General features: G+C 40.1%; 1 protein-coding gene across 1 annotated transcript in view; it reads left to right on the top strand.

Moving 5' to 3' along the window:
* Window positions 1–19,162, top strand: part of LOC126469915 (DNA mismatch repair protein Msh2) — a 217,194-nt gene that overhangs the window by 25,932 nt on the left and 172,100 nt on the right. The window contains exon 3 of the mRNA XM_050097303.1: window positions 16,574–16,691. Coding sequence (XP_049953260.1) covers window positions 16,574–16,691 — 118 coding nt within the window. The remainder of the gene's footprint in view (window positions 1–16,573; window positions 16,692–19,162) is intronic.

The raw sequence follows: 19,162 nt of genomic DNA, 5'->3' as shown, positions 1-19,162 counted from the left end.
TCAATTAAATTTATACACAATATTGTTTACTTGTTTTCCTTCGTTTTTATTACAAATTGTAAAAAAAAATATTGTATAATTCAAGAGTTATAGAAGAAAAAGTGCAAAATTTTAGAGATAAAAAGCATCTGTTTAAAAAAATTGTAAAACAAAAACCAATAAATATTTCATAACATGGCATTATAAATTTGTAGAGAAATATTCACTGAAAATGTAGTCCAAATTTCAGAGTAATATGTTCAATGGTTTTAGAAAAAATGTTCCTTCTATTTGCTAAAATTAACATGGAGGAGTCTGCCGCTCGTGGTCTTGCGGTAGCGTTCTCGCTTCCCACGTGCGGGGTCCCGGGTTCCATTCCCGGCAGGGTCAGGGATTTTCTCTGCCTCGAGATGATTGGGTGTTGTGTGTCCTTCATCACCATTTCATCATCATTGACAAAAGCAAGTCGCCAAAGTGGCATCAACTAAAAAGAACTTGTGATACGGTGGCCGAACTGCCCCGCATGGGGCCTCCCGGCCAACAGTGCCATATGATCATTTCGTTTCAACATGATGGAGATGGATCATTCCGGCTCCGCTTAAGTGGAACTTACTGGGGTTCAGGACTTGTATGGTTGTGTACCGACTCAGGTTCAGCCACTGTGTACATGTCTTCAGGAGTCTCTTCAAATCTTCTGACACGCTTGTGCTGTGTGGATGTGTTCTCCACAAAAAGGACGACCTTAGTGAAGAGAGAGCTAATGGAGGAGTGCCCATTTTCTTCATGCTCCCTTGCACACACTACTCAGTGGGGAGTGGTCAGTGACTTGCACAGCAGTAATCCTTACCTGTCTGGATTCGCCTGCCATGCATATTATTTCCCAATATAAAACTGCCATGATGGGCACTCAGTAGAGCGAACTGGAAACTTAACAGCTGCCTTGCTGAGTTTGAACACTGTGTCAGTGTCCAGGAATGGGTGGATCAAAATTACTCAAATGATCCACCACATCCATTCCACAGTTTTGTGGACAACTGAAAAGGTCTCCTGTCCCCCATTGGAGGATGACTGCCATTCTGTAATTGGGACTGCACGGATGGCTCTGCGAAGGTTCCAGTGCCAAACAACTGCAGAGAGCCTCCCCACCTTTCCAGTGGTGAGGGCTTAATGTCACCATATTATTTGTGAGAGCAAGAAGAGATCTTGGCAACAGTTCTCTACTACTCTTAACCATTCCACAAACAGTACCATTGTGTGGGAGGTATCAGGATGATTTCTGGGACAGGATGGAGGTGTCCAGTGGCTGCTGTACTGAGGAATGGCACTCTCTAAACCAGCCCATGAGACTTTGCCTAGGATGTGGCAGCCTATTTTGCAACTGTTACTGCCCCCGCCAGTCAGGATCCAGCTTTCCAGCACCACAGAGTTGCTGCTGGGAAGGGCAATTGGAACTTATGATCCATCACTGATAAAGAGTACAACTGCCCCTTTTCCATAACATTTTCCATAACTTACATATAAAAGCAGCTTACTGATGCAGAACTAATATGGAAAAGGAGTAGTTACTACATTCATTAAGCCAGAACACATGTGCCAGAATATTCAGACAAGTAGATTTTGTAGTGATCAGCACATAGAAGTGTGTGCTTTTGAATTAATACTGAAAAATAGTGCACTTTTAATTGGTGGCAGTATGTAGATCCCCACTGGGAAATTTTGAAAGGTTTGTGAGGAGTATGGATTTCTTACTGTGCTATCTGTTAGCAGCAAGCTGTTAATAATGTGGTGACTACATTGTAGCTTTTTTAAATGACTCTGATAGGAAAAATGATCTGGGAACCTTATTTGCATGCTACAATTTGGTCTCAGTAATTAACTTTTCATCACGGGTGGATAGAAACAGTAGGACTCAAAATTGATAATGTTTTCCTTGGTGAAGCTTGAAGCAAGAAAGTATTTACAAAAGATCACTTGAGATGAAATTTATAGTGAAACAAATGCTAACATAAAATTTAATCTAGTCCATGATATGAATTTATCATTAATTGAAAATAGCTTTCCGCATAAGCTAATCAGAAAGGACACTAAACTGCTATGTAAAAAAACCATGGACCACTAGGGGATTAAAGACTCTTGTGAAAGGTAAAGGGAAATGTATCTGTAGGCAAGAACAAGCAGAGACCCTGCATTAGTTGCACACTACAAAATCTATTCAAAATTACTAGGAAGGTTACTAAAAAAAAAAAAAAAACAAAAAAAAAAACAAAAAAAAAAAGGAATAAGCAGTTCTCAGAAATCATTGATTCCAGCAACAGACTTAGGCTATATGGAATGTAGTGAAGTGAGAACCAGGATAACCAACGAGAGACGAAACATCATCACTATTGAACTGAATGGAAAGGCTATAAATGGTGAGTCACAGGTAGCCAATGCATTTAAGAATCATTTCTTAAATACAGTGGAAAGTATAGGAGCAAACAGTCCAAGAGCAAAATAACAGCACTATGTTGAAAGTGTAACTTTCATAAAATGCAGTCAGTTGAATGTGTCACAAAGCTCTCCTCCTGAAATTACGAAAATTTTACATTCTCTCAAAAAGAAAAGCTTATCCGGTTTTGATGGTGTTTCCAATATAGTGCTAAAAATGTGTTCCCACATTGTAAGCCAATCTTACCTGAAATATGAAATGCATCTCTAACTCAAGGCATTTTTCCAGAGAGATGTCCAGTGCCCGATTTATTGTTCTGGCTGAGGAATTCAAACAAGATTTCTTAAACTGTGATGGAACTGATATGCGATGTACTATTTGGATTCAGGAATTTTGTTAGGTGAAAAACACTAGTGAGATCACATCGAACAATATATTTCCAGCTATAAGCATCAAATGAATAATACTTCAAGCAAACAAATCAAGGCAACTTCGATTACAAAATGTGTTTCAACAGAATTCCTCTAAAAGTAAAAATTTGAAGGAATTTAACATTGATTTGTGTGTAGCTCAAACACAAGCAGGACTTCCACTCAAGTGAACCATCCAGCCTTTAAGGGCTTTCTTGAAAAATACACAAAGATGTCAGTGCCCCATGAGAGTACTTTGAGAAAAACTACATGGAGCCTGTTTATGAAGAAACCATACAAAAATAAAGGAGAAAATGTCTGATTGCGATGTGGGAATTATTTTGGGTGAAGCCATAATACAGTGGGACAATATGTTTTGAACATTTTAGTTTTTCCTTTAGCAGGGGAGAAGGTTAAGCCCATATTGTAAAATTTTTAGCTGCAGAAAGCTAATTCCAGTACAGTAATGCAATCAGTTATGGACTTCTACCAGAAACGCTGGCCTTCTGGTATCGAGTTCGAAAAACTACTTCTTGTGGTTATGGACAAGCCTCCCCACATGGTTTCAGCTGGTAACCAATTGAAACCTTTAATTCCTAAGTTGAAGCATGTGGCATGCTTGGTTCATACCCTTCACAGGATTTGTGAATCCATAGCGAATATGACATTGCAAAGCAGTTCATCTCTGCCCTGAACAAGATTCTACTGAAAACTCAAGAGTTGTGTTGTTACCTACAGGGAAACCACTGGCCTGCCCCTTACAAATTTCCTGGTCATTACTCGTAGGGGATCTTGGATGAATGTGCTGCTATATTGTGTGAGAATTTTGACAAAATTAGAGTGTTTGTGCTTTCTTTGGATCCAGCCTATGCAGGTGCAATTTTGAAGGCACAGCAACTTCTGTTACTGGAGAAAGTATATAATTTGCAGAGAGAAGTACGTTGTTTCCATAGTTACAAGTACCTGACTGCAGTTATTAAACTATTGCAAGAACAAGGGCTGGAAAAGGAAAAACAAGGGATATTTTAATTCCATGAGGGAGCAGTTAGATGCCTTTGCCAAAGACAAACTTAAGCCTAGCCTTCAGAAAAATCTAGACATTGAGGAATTCGCTACATCTGAGGAGTTGCTATTCCTACTGAATGCAAGGTTTGCCTCATTGGTTTCTGTGGATGTTGAAAGAATCTTTAATATCTACAAAGACACTCAGTCGAATAATAGAAACAGACTTACCTTTAAAAATGTAGAGATGCTTAATGTCTTATGTACAATGCTTTGTTTTTTTTCCCTTCTTTTGATGAGTGATAATTTGATGTACTTGTTTTTAATTCAGTAAACTAGAAGAGAAGAAAGAGAGATTGTTTAATTAGTTGAATAAACCAGCACCTTTTGCCCCTTTTTTTTACCTTATTTAAAAATCTTTTCCCATCCTTGTTTCATCAGAAATTTGCACCTAAAAATCCTTACACTGGTTATGATCATACCTGGAACAATAAAAATTCACATCAATTTTTGTCTTACATAATGTTTAGGCAAATTTTTGTGAACAGGATGTGGAGGCAACCTAAAGAAATCTGATTTAAAAATGACCTGTGGATGGGGCAGAAAGATTCACAATAAGGGGCTTTTGGCAGGAAGAATTGAGAAAATTTGCACATCTGAAAAGGTCATGTAAGTTTGAAATGAGTAAAGGGGAACAGCTGGGACAGAATTTGGAAAACTGAACTTTGTCGCAAATGGGATTGGACACTAAGTAAGGAAAGAAATAGGACCAAGAGATGGAATAGTTATAGGCAGCCTGATGATAGGAAGAAGTAAGTACACACGTACATTTATGTCTAGATGATTCCTCTGCTATTCTCAAAGTGCTTGGCAGAGGGTTCAGTGAACCACCTTCAAGCTGTCTCTCTACCATTCCTCTCTCGAACAGTGTGTGGAAAAAAAAAAAAAGCACTTAAATTTTTCTGTGAGAGCCCTGATTTCTCTTATTTTATCATGAAGATCATTTCTCCCTCTGTAGGTGAGTGCCAACAGAATGTTTTCGCAATCGAAGGAGAAAACTGGTGATTGAAATTTCATGAGAAGATCCCGTCGCAACGAAAAACGCCTTTGTTTTAGTGATTGCCACTCCAATGCACATATCATGTGTGTGGCACTATCTCCCCTGTTTCACAATAGTACAAAGTGAGCCACCCTTCTTTGAACTTTTTCGATGTCATCTGTCAGTCCCACCTGATGTGGATTCCACACTGCACAGCAATACTCCAGAACAGGGCAGACAAGCACATACAAATACTTGTTAGTAGACCTTTCCCACCTTCCCCAAGTGTCCTGCCAATGAATCAGTCTTTGGTTTGCGCTACCCACAACATTATCTGTGTGTTGTTCCAATTTAGGTTATTTGTAATTGTAATCCTTAAGTATTTAGTTGAATTTACAGTCTTAAGATTTGAGTGACTTATCGCATAATCAAAATTTAGCATATTTCTTTTAGTACTCATGTGAATAATTTCACACTTTTCTTTATTCAGGGTCAATTGCCACTTTTCACACCATACAGATATTTTATCTAAATCATTTTTCAATTAGTTTTGGTCATCTGACAACTTTACTACAAGATGGTAAATGACAACATCATCTGCAAACAATCTAATAGGGCTACTCAGATTGTCTCCTATGTCGTTAATATAGATAAGGAACAATAGAGGGGCCCATAACACTTTGTTGGGGAACTCTAGATTTTACTTTCTATAGGCATGCAGTTTGGTTAGAAGACGGTTGTGGAATATTTTGCAGGGAGATAATGAGGGATAAGAATTTTATGTGGGGGGTTATTTGATGAAGATAATATTTAGATTCTAATTGTAATTGTTGAAGAGAAAATGTGGATTTGGTATCATTAGATTGCAGTTGTAGGTCAGAATTAGACTTCATCTGTGGTACTTGAGAGAAGAATGTGGGCTATGATATAAAAGTTGTGTGAATGGCAACATTAGTAAACTGATTTAGGTGAAATATGTCTGAAGTTATTTTGTAGATGGGGTATGTGCTATAGTTATGAGGATGAAGTTATTTGTGTGTGGGCAATCCAGCCTGTGGTAGATGTTTATGGGCAGAGATATACATGGAGGTATATGCTGCAATTATTGAAGTTACTTGAATGCAGGCAATATGGCCTGTGATTAATATGGTTGAAAGGTATTGTGAGCAAGCAATGGTTCCTGTGTTCGGTATTTTAAGTGAAAGTGTTTCTGCTGTGCAGATACTGCTTTATGGGTGGAAGCTGGGAATGACACATTGAATGTCAATGAAGAGAAATTATATTGCTAGTTATATGAGTGAATAAGCTGTGCAGGCAAATTTATTTATTGATGGTGATCAGTAATTGAGTTACAATAATGAATATTTGCAGGGCAAAAAACAGATGTGTATGGTAAGAGAACTTTTTACTTAGATAGTGAAGAGAGTAATGTAAGTGAGGTTGACAATACTGATAATATTGCAGATGGTAATGAGAATAATGAGATACATGTTTTTATGATTAATTAATGGTGGCAACAGATGGTTGTGGGTAGCAGTAACTTAATGAGTTGTTGAATGGAAGTGATAAGTATATTTAAAGGTTTTTCTGGCATAGTGAAGGTGTAGAGCATGCAAACAGCAACTGCTGTTAGTGAGTTTGGTGGTGAACTAAAGTGGTATATGTGAAGTGAAAAATTTGCTTAAGTTTAAAATTTTGGGGGTCATATTGTCATGGGTGTATTTTAGGTTAAGGTTTTTGGGGTCAATTTTGGATGACTTCTTATTTTTCATGATTTAGAGTCAACTACCACTTTTTGAACCATACAGATATCTTGTCTAAATAGTTCTGCAATTTGTTTTGATCATCTGATGACATGAAGATAGTAGATGACAGCATCATCTTCAAGCAATCTAAGAAGGCTACTCAATTTCTCCTAATTTCTTTATGTAGATCAGGAACACAGAGGGCCTATAGTACTCTCTTGGAAACATCAGATATTACTTCTGTTTTTCTTGATGACTTTTGGTCAGTTATTTTGAACTGTGACCTCTCTGACAGGAAATCATGACTCCAGTCACACAACCCAGGTGATAATCCATAGGCAGACAATCTGATTGGAAGTCGCTTGTGAGGAATGGTATCAAAAGCACTCTGGAAATCTATAAATACTTAATTAGTTTGACATCACCTGTTGGTAGCATTCATTACTTTCAGAGAAAAAAGAGCTAGCCGTGTTTCACAAGAATGATATTTTTTGAATCCGTGTCAGCGGTTTGTCAATAAATTGTTTTCTTTGAGGGAACTCACACAGTCCGAAAACAGTATATGTTCCAAAATCTTACCACAAATTGAGAGTAGCAATATTGGTCTGTAATTCAGAAGATTACTCCTATTTCCTTTCTTGAGTATTGGTGTCCGCCCCGGTACCTGAGTGGTCAGCGTGACAGACTGTCAATCCTAAGGGCCTGGGTTCGATTCCTGGCTGGGTCGGAGATTTTCTCCGGTCAGGGAATGAGTGTTGTGTTGTCGTAATCATCATCATTTCATCCCCATCGACGCGCCGGTCGCCGAAGTGGCGTCAAATTGAAAGACCTGCACCAGGCGAATGGTCTACCCGACGGGAGGCCTTAGCCACACGACATTTCCATTTCTTGGGTATTGGTTTTACTTTCCAATTTTTGGGTATGGATCTTTTGACTAACTAGCTGTTGTATATGATTGCTAAATATGGAGCTATTGTATCAACATATTCTGAAAGGAGCCTGACTGGTATGCAATCTGGACTGGAGACCTTGCCTAAGTGATTTAATCTGCTTCACTACAATGAGGATACCTACTTCTAAGTTATTCATGGTAGCAGTTATTCTTGATTCAAATTCTGGAATATTTACTTAGTGTTCTTTTGTGAAGGAATTACAGAAAAAATGTGGTTAGTAACTGTTTTAGTGGCACTGTCACCTATAACAACATAATTGTTATCATGCAGCAGAAGTATTGATTGTGTCTTTCCACTGGTGTACTTTACATATGACCAGACTCTCTTTGGATTTTCTGCCAGATTTTGAAACAAGGTTTCGTTGTGGAAACTAGTTGAAGCAGGTTGCATTGAAGTTCACACTAAATTTCAAGCTTCTGTAAAACTTTGCAAGTCTTGGAGGTTTTGTGTTCTTTTAAATTTGACATGTTTTTTTGTTGCTTCTGCAACAGTGTTCTGACCTGTTTTGTGTACCGTGGCAGATCAGTACCATCTCTTAGCAATTTATTCGATATATATTTCTCAATTGCCATTAATACTATTCCTTTGAATTTAAACCACATCTTGTCTACACTTACATTGTCAAATTGGAAGAACTTGAGGCTGCCTCTTAGGAAGGCATCAAGTGAATTTTTACCTACCCTCATTTTTTTAGATGCATTTTGCAATTATTTTTAGTAGGTTTGGATGTTGAGGTATTAACCCTTGCTACAACCACCTTATTGTCACTAATCCCTGTATCCATCATGATGTTCCCTATTTGCTCATTATTATTTATTTACATTTTGGAGACATGATTTAAAGGTCTTAATTGTTTAATCACTTATAGGTGCTATTATCTTCCATCGGGGGCTCAGGTTTATTCTGGTAAATTTTCCTGTTAGTAATTGACCATCATGAACAGAGAGACCATTCAGTAATTTAACTAATGATGATACTGCTCAATTTCTCTTGGTCTATAAAAAATTTTTTGCAGTTAGAGCACTTGAATCTGAAGTTACTCTGGGAAAAACGACAGTTTCTCTTTCACAGCTAATTAGGTGCAGTAAAAGTGAACTGAACTGCTTCTTAGAGGGGCCAACATTCCCTAAAGGTGCCCTATATATTGCTACAATTGAAAGAGTAGAATTAATTACATAAATTTCAATGGCAAACATTTCATAACATTGCTTGAAACAAGAATCGGGTATTGCAGTTGATCTGCACTTGACAGTTCAGAACAAAAATAACCACTCCTCATCTTTTTCTTTGTTTCCTGCAGGGTGAAGACTTCAGATTGCAGTCAGGCATTAAGTCTTTCCACCCCTGAGCAGATGTGATGCTCAGTGTGTGAGGAAGCAAGCTGGGATATTTTTACTTCCGCCCTTGTTTTGCTATCTGCCTCTTTAAATTTGTTGTCTCTTTCCCAGTTTTAACTAATTACCACTAACATACATGAATATAATCTTCATTTTCATAAAAGAGAAAGGTTGGCCCTCAGTTTTAAAGACTGTAACACCAGATCTAATTTTGTGCTTTGTTTTATGTACGTAATTGATTTTCTAATTTATTTCAACTATTCCTAGTTAGTATGTTTCATTATAGGGCAAGATCAGTGCGTTGACGTGCATGCTGTCATTGGTAAACAAATCTCTAATAAAACTACTTACATATACAAGTATAGTAAGAGTTTGCAAGTCTTCGCAAATTTTTGGTCATTGTTGAGATGGCTTCATTTACACAGGACTATGGGATCAAGTCATAAGTCTTACGAATATTCACAACCTTGAGGAATGCTCACAACCGTGGAGATACTAAGTGCAGAGAATTTCTCCTCAGGCACTTGTATTATGTTATAATGGACATTGGCCCTGTGACAAGGCTGTACAGTTCTTGCATGCAAGCCAGGGACCTCAGTAATAGCAACTACTAGCAAATTGCCAGTTGGTCCCTCTGTCAGGAGTTGCTTTGCTTGTGGGTACCAATTGTGATTTTAAAACCCAACAACTGCTTGCAACTTCATTCCTCCACAGTTGTCCTGTTAGTGTCAGGACCCATCGAACACTAAATTCTTTGTGTGGTGGTATTTACACTTGGCTGCTAGATGGTTTAACTGAGGGAGAAATCAAAACTTACTTCTCTGATCGGGGCATCACTGCAGTGCATCAGTGCCTACACACACTTTTTCTCGCGTTTGATGAAGTAGTGCTTCAAAGTACGCCAAAAAGTCATCATAGTCTGACCGTACATTCTGAACCTGATGCGCTGCTGCCAGTGTCAGTTACACTCACACTTGAATGTTGTGTAGAAACCTGGCCAAATGTGTTACTTGTGGTAGGGATGCTCACGAGGGCGATTGTTTGCCTCCTCCTTTCTGCTGTATCAGTTTCATTGGTAACCATGCAGCCTCATCCCGAGAATGTCCCTTGTATCTCGAAAAGTGGTCTGTTCAGGAGAGCTGGGTGAAGGAAAAAATGCCTTATCCTGTCACTCTCAAGTTATTGGTGGGTCAAGAGCCCTGCATTTTATCATCTGACACGTACAGTACTGTTCTTGCCACACTTGGCTCCACAAAGGACATGGCCATGCAGACTTGTGACCTCAAATTCAGCACCACTCTTGTAAAATCACCCAGTGTTATGGTAGTATTCTCATCTCCTTCACCTCCAGCTGAACAACAAGCTACCAAATTTTTGCCTATGGCAGTGAAATCACCTGTTACACACCTGCAAGCAGGAAAAGGCAGAAGGAATACTCCCCTGAAGACTTTTTATGTCCCTCCAGCCAACAAACATCTGAGTCTTCATCTGCCAACCGCAAAGGCTCCAAGAAATCAAACAAAGGATAAAGGTCTTCACCTTCACTAATTCTGAGATCTTCATCAATGGTGTGTGCATGTCATACTGTCACCTGACTAACCTCCATTTTTGCCAGTGTGCAGTGCTAATCATTTTTCTGTTCTGGAATCCACAGACCTATCGAGGGAGAATGCCAACATCTTTGTAGATATTATGGAGCAGAATCCCTAGTCTGTGCACCCTGTAGCAGTGAGTCTTAGAAAGTTGGCACTTGGCAGCTGCTGAGATGAAAGCCCTTATTTTTTTCCCTTCTCCCCTTTCCCCATCATGATTCTCCTCCAGTGGAACATTTAGGGCATTAGATTCAACAAGGAGGAATTACGGCTGATCTTGGAATCTGTGTCCACTTTTCTGCCTCCAGGAAACAAATTGCGTCCTCATGACCACTTCGATCTCTTGCATTTCTTTCCGGTCTACTTTGACCTTCCCCTGAGGACGACATTCCATCTCACAGGGGAGTCATACTGCTCATCCAGAATGAGATTCATACTCAAACCATCTCGCTGAACACACGGCTGCAAGCTGTTGCGGTCCACATTTTTTTTTCCTCGCTTCACCCTTTCCCTTTGTGCCATCTACATCCCTCCGTCACTCGGTATTGCCAAGGCAGACTTTCTCCAGCTTGGTGTGCAACTCCCTCATCCCTTTTTGCTGCTCAGTGACTTTTAATGTGCACTATCCCCTTTGGGGCTCTCCTAGAACCTGTCAGAGAGGAGCCTTCTTTGCTGACCATCTCAATCAACTCAACCTCATCTGCCTTAACACTGAAGCACCCATGTCACTTTCAGACTTCACACACACCTATTACCATTTAGACCTCTCGTTGTCCACTTCCCATCTTGCCCATCATCTCGAGTAGCCTGTTCTCTCTGACATGTACTTCAGTGACCATTCCTTATGTGCTATCCATTAGCTGACTCCTACCCCTCCTATGTGTAAACCCAGTTGGCAGCTTTCTAAAGTCAACTGGAGGCTTTACTACTGCATGGTGACCTTCCATGAACCTTTCCCCAGTTGTGATGGCCAGAGTACCTCACAAACATAATCTTTACCAACGCTGAACATTCCGTTCCTTGCACTTCACCTTTACCATGCTGTGTCCTGGTCCCTTGGTGCAGTGAGGCATGCTGTGAGGCAATTCACATGCAGAGATGCGCTCTTCACATTTTTCACTGTCGTCCTATGATGGTGTACTGCATTTGTTATAAACAGTTGCGTGCGCCATGTCCTCGCATTCTTCGGGATAGCAGAAAAGGTAGCTCGATTTCATTTACTAGTTCTTTCAACAGTTCCGCTCCATCTTCTGTCATGTGGGCCAACCTCCGACGGCTCTCTGGGACCATGGTCGCTTCCCCACTTTCCGGCCTGACCATAGCAGATGATATTGTTGTGGACCCTACTGCTATCTTCAACACCTTGTCTCGCTATTTTGCGGAGATTTTAAGCTCCACCCACTATCATCCTACCTTTCTCCATTGGAAATGAGTGGAGGAGGCTCGGATGATACCCTTCTCCTCTCAGAATTGTGGAAGCTACAATGCCGCCTTTGCTATGCCAGAGCTAGATCGTGCTGTCATGTCGTCCTGATCTTCCGCCCCAGGGCTGGGCAATGTTCACATTTAGATGTTACAGCACAATTTTCTTGCAGGCAAGCATGTTCTTATTCGTATGTACAATCGCATCTTGGAGGATGGCACATTACCCAGATGCTGGCATGAAGCCACTGTCATACCAATACCTAATCTTGGTAAAGACAAACACCTTCCTTCTAGCTACCACACCATTTCTCTCTGCTGTGTTTGTAAGGTAATGGAACGTATGATTCATGCTTGGCTGGAATGGTGGCTCAAGTGTCGCAATCAACTAACCACTGCTCAATGTGTGCTGTTCTGCAGTTGACCATCTCGTCACTTTGTCAACCCATGTCATGAACAGTTTTCTGTGGAACTACCAGACTGTGGCCATGTTTTTTGGTTTGGAGGATGCCTGTGACACCTGCTGGAGGACTGGTATCCTCTGTACTCCACACGTGGAGCTTCTGAGGCTGTCTGCTCTGTTTCCTTCAGGAATTTTTAAAAGGTAGTTTCTAAAGTACATGTGGGTTCCGCCTTGTCGGACAAGTTTATCCAGGGAAACAGGGTGCCTCAGGCCACTGTCCTCGGCATAGTCCTCTTTGATATCGCCATTAACCCCATAAAGGCTGGGCATCTGCAGCTCCCTTTTGGTTAACGATTTTGCCATCTATTGCAGTTCTCCATGGACTTGTTTCATTGAGAGGCATCTTCAGCAATGTGTCGATCATCTTCACTCATGGAGCATCGACAGTGGCTCTTGTTCTTCCACTGACTAAACTGTTTGTATGAATTTCTAGCAGCACAATGGGTTTCTTCCACTGTCTTGGGCCTGTTGCTCTTCAGTTTGCTGAAACTACGAATGTCCTGGGGATTATGCTTGATAGGAAACTTTCTTGGTCTTCCCACATATCTTCCCTGGTCACCAGCTGTACCCAGTCCCCAGTGTTCTACATGTCCTCAGCGGTACTTCCTGGGGAGCGGATCGAACCACCCTCCTCCCTTCATGCCAATCCCTTGTCCGTTCGAAACTAGACTGTGTGTTTCATTTGTGCATCTGCATATCTGTCCACCATTGTGCCATCCATTTGGCCACTGGCACCTTTTTCAATAGCCTGGATGAGAGTCTCTGTGCAGAAACTGCTGAATTACCGCTGTCATACCGATGTGATGGCCTCCTCAGCAGATACATGTACCGTCTGTCTGCCATGCCTGGCCACCCATCCTATGCCTCCTTCGATGGCTCCTTTGACTGCCAGTATGGGGCACATTCCTCTTCTATGTTGCCTCTTGGAGTTCGTGTTCAGCTATTGCTCCGGCTTCATGGTACCTGCTACTTTCCCAATGGGTGTGAACCCTTCACCACCTTGGCTTCGTGCAGCGGCCTGTGTTCCCTTGGACTTAATTTGCTTCCTAAGGACATTACTCCAGATTCAGTCTATTGCTGTAAGTTTCTTGACCTTCACATAGAACTTAGTGATATTACCTATGTGTATGCTGATGGGTCTTGGACTGACTGTGGTGTCAGGTGTGCCTTCATAATTGGCACCAACCATTTTCAGTACCTGCTTCCAGAACACTGCTCAGTATTTGCAGCAGAGCTCTTCGCCCTGTATCAGGCCATGCAGTACATCTGACGACACAGGCTTTTCAATTGTCATCTGCTCCGATCCTCTCGGTGCCTTCAGAGACTGTGTGTGCCGTACACAGTCCATCCCGTAACCACTGGTTTTCCCTTCATGGGAACAAGCTCTGAGGAACTAAACCACTCCCAGCGGTTTGGCCGGCCTCCTCTCGGCCCAAGGAGATCGTTTTAACTAGGTTGCATATTGGGAAATGTCATTTTAGCCATCGCCATTTGCTAAGTGGTGATCCCCCATCCCCACCACATTGTGCTCATTGTCATCAACCTTTGGCAGTTCACCATTTCATGACCGAATGCCCTTTTTTTAACCACTTACATTCTAATTTATGTTTACCATTTGAGTTATCTACCCTTACAGCAAATGACGTGGGGGGCTGTTGACCGCGTTTTATATTTTATCTATCGTAGCAATATAGCAAAGAACATTTAATCTCTAGTTCAGGACCTCCGCTGTCTGTACGAAGTATTTTCAGGACCTTTATCCAAGAGGAAGCCCTTGTTTTTCACTGCCTTTCCTTCTGTTGATTGGGCTTAATATGTAGTCGCTTTTAACTCCTTTTTCGTTTTAGTGTTCTAAGGTTCTGACATGGGTGCGTATGACTTTAGTTGTTTTTGCGTCCTAAAACAAAACAAACTGACCTCCAGTTCCTCATTAAAACCTCAGGCTCCTCACATGGACTAACACCTCAATCCATAGAACTTCTTAACCAACTCAGACTACACAGCTTCACCTTTTACCTTCTTCCTCAGATTCACAAATTCTATCATCCTGTCCATCCTATAGTTGCTGGCTTCAAAGCACCCACCAAATGTATACCTGCCTTATCTGATAAACACCTGCAACCCATAGTACAAAGATTTTGCTCCTATATTAAAGACACCAACAATTTCGTGGATTGTCTGAAATCTGTGCCCATTCGACTCCCACCAAACATTTTGCTTGCCGCCATTGATGTCACTTCCCTCTCTACCAATGTCTCTCACGTAGGTGGTCTGTCTGCTGCTGAACATTTCCTCAGTCAGTGCCCACCTGATTCTGAACATATGACATCCTTCGTGCTCACCTTAATCAACTTTATACTTCGCAACAGCTGTTTCACCTTTGAGGAGGAGACATACAAACAGATCAGGGCTACATCCATGGGACTGAGGATGACTCCTTTCCAAGCCAGCTTTTTCATGGGTCACTTGGAAGGGGCTTTCCTGGGATCCATAAGCCTTCAGCCCCTGGTTTGGTTTAGATACATTGATGACGTCTTTGCCATATGGACTCATGATGAAGCTGACCTGTTAAAATTACTGGTGTTTCTAAACACATTCTTACAATTAAATTTCACATGGACCTATTCCAAATTTTCTGCCATTTTCCTTGATTTTGATCTCATCCTCTTCAAAGGCCAGCTACACACTTCTGTCCACATTAAACCTACTAGCAAACAACAGGTACTGGCAGAAGTAAAGCTGTGAGGACGGGCCGTGAGTCGTGCTTGGGTAGCTCAGTCGGTAGAGCACTTGCCTGCGAAAGGCAAAGGTCCCGAGTTCGAGTCTCGGTCCGGCACACAGTTTTAATCTGCCAGGAAGTTTCATATCACCGCACACTCCATTGCAGAGTGAAAATCTCATTCTGGAGTACTGATATTCTGACAATTGCCGTATTGTCCACGTCGGATATTCCTTCCCGTGCAGACCCTTTACAGCAATACGCCACCATTCTCACCTCACCTTCACTGGGTGTAATTATCCCACCAGCCTAGTGCAAAAGCAGATTTCCGGGGAGCACACCATTTGTCCCTTGAGTATTATTCTGGTACTGATTGTGTTAATCAGCTATTTCAACAAAGCTATGACTTTCTAAAATCATGCCGTGAAATAATGTACATCCTGTCTGAGATTTTGTCCACCACACCTGGAATGGCTTTTTGTCGCTCTCCCAATCTCGGCAATACCCTTGTTAGATCCTATGCTCCTTTTGCTCCCATCTCCCTACCCTATTCCTCCAACCCCCGTGACTGTCCCTGCTGCAAGACTTGCCCTGTTCACCCTCCTACCACCACCTATAGCAGCCCTGTAACTAGCAAAAGGGAGAGCCATTTGTGAAACGACAGATGTCATATGCCAACTGGTACGTAAACACTGTCCGGCCTTTTAAATCAGCATGACTAGCACCAAGTAATTAGTTAGGATGACTGTGCATAGGCAGGGAGTATGTACCGGCAGCACACAATATTCTGTTGCAGAGAATGCTCGACAAAGTGACCTCGGTGCCTGTTTCACTACACTCGCCATATGGATTCTTCCCTCGGACACTAGTTTTTCAGAACTCCGCATGTGGGAACTAGCAGAACTAGCACTACAACATATTCTTGGTTATTGCCACCCACCCAGACTTAATATACGTTAATTTCTTCCAACTTAGCATTTCTCCTTTCTTCACTCCATTTTAGTTATCTACATCTTTTATTTTCAGATGTATCTATTTTTTGCTGTCCCCCTTCCACCTTCATTACATACAATCCACTTAGGTTTTTTATTCTTACTAACTTGTGCACAATGTTTTAGACGTAATATCTGTCTTGCATATTACCCTGTCTTCTACCTTTAAGCTCTCGGGTTTTCAAATCTTGTCCAGTGCAGTCCTCAACAATCAGTCTTTCTGCCACATCCTGTCTAGTAAATCTCTTCTGACCCAGATTCCTGGGAGACTTTTCCAAACTATACCCCTTTTTCTGCTTCTCCTGCTGCCACTTGGAGAATAGAATTTTTTTACCTATCCAATGACATTATATTGTCAAAAATTGATTATTTTTGTTGTTTTGTTAGTGTAATGTATCACATGACGTTTACATGGTGGTTCCTCTAGCATATGTCACTACTAATGTTTTAGTATGGGTATTTAACATGTTATTTTTGTGATGTATTTTTCAGAAACCATCAAGTACAATACAATTTTTTGATAGAAATGGATTGTATGTGCTACATGGAAAGGATGCTGTATTTGCTGCAAAAGAGATCTACAAGTCAGATGTGAGATACCTACAGTCAGGTATGTGTTGAGGCTAAGTTTATAATGATGAAAATTACAAAAAAAATCACAATACGATTTGTGTCCAAGTCAATGTATGTGGATCCTTTAATACTTCAGGAGAGATATATATTGTTGCATGCCATGTTATCATAACTTTGTAAGATGGTACAAAAGGCAGGTTTGTGAGTTTGCAGAAGATTGAGTGAAAATCATTGTGTGACTATAATGAATTAAGTCAGTCTCGTCCCCCATGATGAGTTTTTCCAGAACAGAATCGTCTGCATTTTGTATTTCAGTCAGGTCGCACCAGATGTCCATGTGTCGTTTAGGAGTCGAGGTATACAGGACAAACTTTGTACATGGTTATATCTTCTTCAAAACATTCAGGAGAATGTCTTAAACAGTTAATTAAGAGATGTTCCACCACCTGACTCCATAGGCTCCTAAGCTGCATTCTCAGTTCAAGTTCCATAAAATAAATAATATAATTCCAGTTGTGAACATTATTAGCTGTGGGTACTGTGAACAGCCAGATCTCTTGATGGAAAGAGTAAAAAATGATACTTTTCAAAATAAATATTCAGTGGATAATAGTAAAATCTAGGTAAATTAAATTAAAAATCTGGAATGTAACCAAGAAACAAAATTAATATCTTTTGAGATTACTAATTTGTACAAATAACTGTAGAAATTGTAGAGAAATATCTGCTCGCTTATGGAAAAAAAACATGTAATATATAAACAAATTAAATATTTTACACAGTTCAATTATTTTGAATTTAATGGAAAACTGTTTAAACAGCCAGATGGCCTCACAATGGGTTACTCATGCACATTCTAACAGACGTTTTATAAATCCACTAGGAGAATTATTTTTAGAAATTGTGCTTCTACAGAATTAGGCATTCAGTCCTACTTTTAAGATATGTGAGTGATACTTTGATTATATAGAACTTGTGATGGAGTAGATCAACTCTTGGACATTTTTAATGATCCTAATGAGAAAATTAAATTCATTTCTCAGTTGCAAAATGAAAATTGTGAGCTAGATATTTTGGATTTCATTTCAACCACGATTGATGACAGAATAACTTCCAATGTTTTTTATAAAGCAACAAGCACCAACCAAATTGTACCTGCTGATTCAGCACATTCTCAGTCCCACAAGACAGCTTTCTTCGATTCAGCTATTTATCGCACTGTAGTGATGGCTTTATCACCAGCTAACCTTAAGAAAAAGAAATTAATTTAATTAAAACAGTAGCTTGTAATAATGGTTATGAATCCTGAATAGCAGAAGAAATTTTTGAAGCAAAAGCTAATAGTTCAGTACTCCAGGTAACTGTCAAAATACTGGTGACAATAAAAGAAAACTTATTTCAATACCTTACTTAGGTAACATATCGTATAGCATTCAGCATCTGTTGGTTAAGAAATATGGATGCTAAGCTGCATTCTCCACAAATAACAGGCAACAAAAACATGTAACCTATAATTTAAAAATTTCAAATGAAGCATCAAGTAGCTCAGGAGTTTGAAAACTTGTGTACGGTACGTGTCCTGTGTTTTATATCTGACAGGCCAGTAGGGTCTTTAACGTAAGATACAAGGAACACTTGTTAGGGAAGAAGTGTAGTAGTGTTACTAATTCCACTTTATCAGAGAATTTATTAATATTAGGACACAATCCAAGAGAAGTAGATGAAATGACGTTTCTACATGAAGAGAAGAAATGGTGGGAGCTTGATGTCTTTGAAGAACTTGAACTCTTGAGACATACGATCAACAATAATGGCCTCATATTAAATGAACAACTACAGTTGAGAAACAAAAGTTTCTATAATTTTTTTAAGCCACTGCTCGCAACTGTATGATGTCTTGGCTCATGTTCTTTTCACTTCCATTTAGGAAATGTTGGTTTTACTTTACTTAGAGGACTCCATATTTCATTACTGATAACATGCCAGGTGGCACTGTATTCTGGTTGTGCAAGTATCTGTATAAAAAATTTCTTTTTTGCACACTATCTTATATTTTTGTTTTTGGCATTTGTAATATCTTATGGGAGTCCTGCTGTAATGTGTTCTTTGATACACTTGAGCATATATTCTTGTAATCAGTCATTTTATTCATTTTGTTTAAAGAAATGTTATTTTGTGGGTTCTATATTCTCTTTTACAGTGTCCTTCCCCGTACACTGTGAACAATTTCTTTTATTTGAAACACTTAAATGTATACTATACTGATGTATTACCGCTTCAAGTATGTATTTCATACAGCTGAGCATTTATCATACCACTAGCACTAGGCACGTGGTACACACTGAGCTATGTTTACGTGGCATTGTAACTATTTGCCACACGTTTGGTTCAATGTCTGTTCTTATAACAAGCTGTATCTGTGGAGTAACTCTTGCTGTTGTTCATGGCAGACTTCATCTATGATTAATGCTATCTGACTGTTTTAGCTCGTAATGTATGCTCATAATT

This window comes from Schistocerca serialis, chromosome 3 (genome assembly GCF_023864345.2).
Source record: "Schistocerca serialis cubense isolate TAMUIC-IGC-003099 chromosome 3, iqSchSeri2.2, whole genome shotgun sequence".
NCBI lineage: Eukaryota > Metazoa > Arthropoda > Insecta > Orthoptera > Acrididae > Schistocerca > Schistocerca serialis.
This window is presented reverse-complemented; position numbering and strand designations above follow the sequence as displayed.